General features: G+C 48.0%; 1 protein-coding gene across 1 annotated transcript; it reads right to left on the reverse strand.

Moving 5' to 3' along the window:
* Positions 1 to 435: 435 nt before the first annotated feature.
* Positions 436 to 1,945, reverse strand: LOC127920090 (C2 domain-containing protein 2-like; the record flags this gene model as incomplete). The annotated part of the gene is made up of 3 exons (XM_052503903.1): positions 1,937 to 1,945; positions 1,184 to 1,428; positions 436 to 738 (listed from the first exon to the last, which is right to left on the reverse strand). Coding segments are annotated over exons 2-3 (477 nt in total), but the record flags the coding sequence as incomplete, so codon positions are not given.
* Positions 1,946 to 5,863: the final 3,918 nt, after the last annotated feature.

Raw genomic sequence — 5,863 nt, forward strand, 5'->3', positions numbered from 1 at the left:
AAATAGCACCGACCTTGATCGAAGTGCACCTAAAACTGCTCCTACAATGCAGCTTGGAGCTGTTGCAGCCTAAAGATGTTATACCATCTGAAAGAAAATGTGAATGTCACATTTCATAGATGGATAGCATGCTAGTCTAGTCACTACTGTACCAAGCTACTAACAGCTGCTTGTGAGGTAACTTACTCTTCAGGAAAACATTTCTGGTTAGCAATGGTATCCTCTTTAAGATGGCAAAGAATAAAGAGACAAGGGAAGGGTGGAGATAGGAGGAAGGAAAAATGAGAAGACTGGAGTGGTGACCAGGATCATAAGGACTTGAGTGATATGCCCGGTACAATATTTTAGGAGAGAATAAGGCTAAAAATAGACAACAATAAGATCTTAAAGATTTGCCACAGTGCCGGCATAGGGCACCATCCCATAAACTCTCACCTCTGCTCTTTTTGGAGTCTGACTCTGAGATGCAGATGGACATGGAGGTTTATCTGCATCTCTGTCTGTGTCCTCTTCTGCTTGGCTCTCCCAGTCCTCCGGGGCCTGCTGGGCTTGAGCCTGGACAACTCCACTGGGGCCCTCCTGGGGTTCTGACCACGCCTCCGGGAGGTTGCTACTGGCTCCTACTACTGAAGCAGTCGCCACAGAAATCTCCTGAGAACCCTGCTCCGACATGGAGGCATCCATCGCAGCAGCGTAGCCCACCATCAATGCCATCTCATCATCCTGAGAAAGAGGGGTCTAGGAAATGGAGTACAGAATAGAAAACCCACTCTTAACATTTCAAAAAGAAGAGCTGAAGAGCCTCTAAGAGGTAGAGAGTAGCCTAGCGGTTAGAGCTTTGGGCCAGTAATCAAAAGGTTGCTAGTCTGAAACCCCGAACCAACGTGAAAAAAATGTTGCTCTGCCCTTGAGCAAGGCACTTAACTAATTGCTCCAGGGTCACCATCAATAATGGCTGATCCCTGATTGTGACCACAATCTTTGTGGATATGCAAAAAACATTTGCATTCCACACTTGTGCAGGTTACCCACTTGCTAATGCAGTGAAAATGGGCAAATATAAGCATCCCCTATTTGACCTTTGGAGTGTACTGCCGAGCTGCTCCGTATGGTATGCCTTTGAGTTCAAATGTCTTTGGGTTTCAGAAAATCCCGAACCAAATCTTACGTATTATTATGGTACCTTGGCCACTCCTGAGATGATGATGGTGCTCTTCTTGACCGGGGACTTGAGCTTCTGCTTGGCTGACTCGTGGAGCTGGCGGATGGCGGCCTCTGCCACGGGATCGGACCCATTGAGCATAAGCAGCTCTGTGTCGGAGGAGGACAGGGCCTTACTCCCCATCGTCCCCAGCATGGATGGCTGCTCTGACACCCTCCGAGACGACAGCTTGGACTTGGTGCCGCTGGGAGGCTTCAAGGGGGTCTCTGAAAACATACAAGATCACTTGGATAAGATCCTTATCATTTTATTGACATTAATACCGGTAATTGCATTCTATACATTTTATTTAAAATAAGCTGAGTCAAAATAAGCTGAGCCCATCTCCTGTAAGCAACATCTCATAGTAATGCCTAGACAAGAGGCAGTCATGTGTTGAAAAAAAAGTCCAAAAGCCTCAACATCAAAGCCCCAGAGAATAGTTGTCGATAGTATGTGGACAAGGAGGACTATATTACCTCCAAATTATTGCCATACATTTACATTTTAGTCATTTTAGCAGACCCTCTTAGACAGAGCGACTTACAGGAGCAATTCAGGTTAAGTGCCTTGCTCAAGGGCACATGAACAGATTTTCCATCTAGTTGGCCCAGGATTCGAACCAGCGACCTTTCAGTAATTGGCCCAAAGCTCTTAACCTCTAGGCTACCTGCTGTCATACTTTTGGGGTTCCATCTTAAACGTTAATTGTATTGTTAAAGACTCAATACGTACGCTGGGTGGGATTTTGCTCAGTCCAGGCAGTAGTGGTCGAGCTGGTTTACTCTTTACTGCAGTGATTGTGGTGACCACAGTACCGCAGGGCATGACCGTGCGGTCCATTTCCACTCTCTTAGTGAGGGCTGGAGTAGGGGCTGCCACGACCGCACCTCGCTAGGTTCCAAATAGGTAAACTTGGGGACGAGAGAAAGGATGGAATGACATGATTCATTGTGTAAAACGGTAAGGTATTGGATATGAATTAAGAAGTTAAAATGTCCAAAGCAGATATTGATATTTCTATATCAAATCATTTCTGGGTAACAATTAAGTAACTTACTATGAATCTTTTCAATAAAATGGCCAAACACAAACAAAAATAGCTTTTTAGCTAAGAACAATTTGACTAGCAAGAATTTTGCTAAAACGGTCTGGGAGTGAGGAGCGGAAAACTAGCTGTTACTGGCAGAGAGGTTTGGAACGCTTTCTTATTGGTCTGTTAACCAACTTACCACCTGGTGATGTCACCAGGCAGGTCAAAACTCCATCCTACCAAAACAGGCTGACATTTCAGGTGGTCTTTTTTCACAGCTCTTACAGTAAAAGGGCATTATCATAATTGTCACAATATTATTCCTACCGCAGTGTGAATATATATATAAAAAACACACTAGGCCTTAAAAAAGGTAGTTATCTTGCCTCAGCAGTAAGTGACCCAGTCACTTGGTCTTTGGATATGAGGGGAAATGTTTGCTGTCCTTTGGGTTGCTTCTTCACCAGATGAAAAGGCACAGACACTTGACCCATTAAGGAGTCTGTCAGGAAGACAACACATCCCAATCAGTTTGCTATAACAAGACTTCATACACACAGTTGAAGTCGGAAGTTTACATACACTTAGGTTGGAGTCATTAAAACTTGTTTTTCAACCACTCAAATTACTTGTTAACAAACTAATGTTTTGTCAAGTCGTTTAGGACATCTACTTTGTGCACAAGACACAAGTAATGTTTCCAACAATTGTTTACAGACATTTCACTTACAATTCACTGTATCACAATTCCAGTGGGTCAGAAGTTTACATACACTAAGTTGACTGTGCCTTTAAACAGCTTGGAAAATTCCAGAAAATTATGTCATGGCTTTAGAAGCTTCTGATTGACATCATTTGAGTCAATTGGAGGTGTACCTGTGGATGTATTTCAAGGTCTACCTTCAAACTCAGTGCCTCTTTGCTTGACATCATAGGAAAATCAAAAGAAATCAGCCAAGACCTCAGAAAATTGCTAGCCAGCTAGCCCCCGAATAGCAGCACTGTAGAAACTATTACACTCAACGGAACGACTTGATTAGTGTAGTGTCAACAACGCAGCCACTGCCAGCTAGTCTACAAAGTCAACAACGCAGCCACTGCCAGCTAGCCTACTTCAGCAGTACTGTATCATTTTAATCATTTTAGTCAATAAGATTCTTGCTACGTAAGCTTAACTTTCTGAACATTCGAGACGTGTAGTCCACTTGTCATTCAATCTCCTTGCATTAGCGTAGCCTCTTCTGTAGCCTGTCAACTATGTGTCTGTCTATCCCTGTTCTCTCCTCTCTGCACAGACCATACAAACGCTCCACCGCGTGGCCGACCACCTAATCTGGTGGTCCCAGCGCGCACGACCCACGTGGAGTTCCAGGTCTCCGTTAGCCTCTGGAACTGCCGATCTGCGGCCAACAAGGCAGAGTTCATCTCAGCCTATGCCTCCCTCCCAGTCCCTCGACTTCTTGGCACTGACGGAAACATGGATCACCACAGATAACACTGCCACTCCTACTGCTCTTCGTCCGCCCACGTGTTCTCGCACACCCCGAGAGCTTCTGGTCAGCAGGGTGGTGGCACGGGATCCTCATCTCTCCCAAGTGGTCATTCTCTCTTTCTCCCCTTACCCATCTGTCTATCGCCTCCTTTGAATTCCATGCTGTCAGTTACCAGCCCTTTCAAGCTTAACATCCTTATCATTTATCGCCCTCCAGGTCCCCTCGGAGGATTCATCAATGAGCTTGATGCCTTGATAAGCTCCTTTCTTGAGGACGGCTCACCTCTCACAGTTCTGGGCGACTTTAACCTCCCCACGTCTACCTTTGACTCATTCCTCTCTGCCTCCTTCTTTCCTCCTCTCCTCTTTTGACCTCCCCCTCTCACCTTCCCCTACTCACAAGGCAGGCAATACGCTCGACCTCATCTTTACTAGATACTGTTCTTCCACTAACCTCATTGCAACTCCCCTCAAAGTCTCCGACCACTACCTTGTATCCTTTTTCCCTCTCGCTCTCATCAACACTTCCCCACTGCCCCTACTCGGATGGTATCGCGCCGTCCCAACCTTCGCTCTCTCTCCCCGCTACCCTCTCCTCTTCCATCCTATCATCTCTTCCCTCTGCTCAAACCTTCTCCAACCTATCTCCTGATTCTGCCTCCTCCAACCCTCCTCTCCTCCCTTTCTGCATCCTTTGACTCTCTATGTCCCCTATCCTCCAGGCCGGCTCGGTCCTCCCCTCCCCGCTCCGTGGCTCGGCGACTCATTGCGAGCTCACAGAACAGGGCTCCGGGCAGCAGCGGAAATGGAGGAAAACTGCGCCTCCCTGCGGACCTGGCATCCTTTCGCTCCCTCCCTCTGTACATTTTCCTCCTCCGTCTCTGCTGCTAAAGCACTTTCTACCACTCTAAATTCAAGCATCTGCCTCTAACCCTGAGGCTCTTTGCCACCTTCTCCTCCCTCCTGAATCCCCCCCCTCCCCTCTCTGCAGATGACTTACATTTACATTTAAGTCATTTAGCAGGCCGCTCTTATCAGAGCGACTTACAAGTGGTGCATTCACCTTACTTGATATCCAGTGGAACAGCCACTTTACAATAGTGCATCTATATCTTTTAGGGGGGTGAGAAGGATTACTTATCCTATCCTAGGTATTCCTTAAAGAGGTGGGGTTTCAGGTGTCTCCGGAAGGTGGTGATTGACTCCGCTGTCCTGGCGTCGTGAGGGAGTTTGTTCCACCATTGGGGGCCAGAGCAGCGAACAGTTTTGACTGGGCTGAGCGGGAACTGTACTTCCTCAGTGGTAGGGAGGCGAGCAGGCCAGAGGTGGATGAACGCAGTGCCCTTGTTTGGGTGTAGGGCCTGATCAGAGCCTGGAGGTACTGAGGTGCCGTTCCCTCACAGCTCCGTAGGCAAGCACTTCGTCAACCATTTTGAAAAGAAGGTCGACGACATCCGATCCTCGTTTGCTAAGTCAAACGACACCGCTGGTTCTGCTCACACTGCCCTACCCTATGCTCTGACCTCTTTCTCCCCTCTCTCTCCAGATGAAATCTCGCGTCTTGTGACGGCCGGCCGCCCAACAACCTGCCCGCTTGACCCTATCCCCTCCTCTCTTCTCCAGACCATTTCCGGAGACCTTCTCCCTTACCTCACCTCGCTCATCAACTCATCCCTGACCGCTGGCTACGTCCCTTCCGTCTTCAAGAGAGCGAGAGTTGCACCCCTTCTGAAAAAACCTACACACGATCCCTCCGATGTCAACAACTACAGACCAGTATCCCTTCTTTCTTTTCTCTCCAAAACTCTTGAACGTGCCGTCCTTGGCCAGCTCTCCCGCTATCTCTCTCAGAATGACCTTCTTGATCCAAATCAGTCAGGTTTCAAGACTAGTCATTCAACTGAGACTGCTCTTTTCTGTATCACGGAGGCGCTCCGCACTGCTAAAGCTAACTCTCTCTCCTCTGCTCTCATCCTTCTAGACCTATCGGCTGCCTTCGATACTGTGAACCATCAGATCCTCCTCTCCACCCTCTCCGAGTTGGGCATCTCCGGCGCGGCCCACGCTTGGATTGCGTCCTACCTGACAGGTCGCTCCTACCAGGTGGCGTGGCGAGAATCTGTCTCCTCACCACGCG

The sequence above is a fragment of the Oncorhynchus keta genome, unplaced genomic scaffold (assembly GCF_023373465.1).
Source record: "Oncorhynchus keta strain PuntledgeMale-10-30-2019 unplaced genomic scaffold, Oket_V2 Un_contig_18318_pilon_pilon, whole genome shotgun sequence".
In the NCBI taxonomy this organism is placed as follows: Eukaryota; Metazoa; Chordata; class Actinopteri; order Salmoniformes; family Salmonidae; genus Oncorhynchus; species Oncorhynchus keta.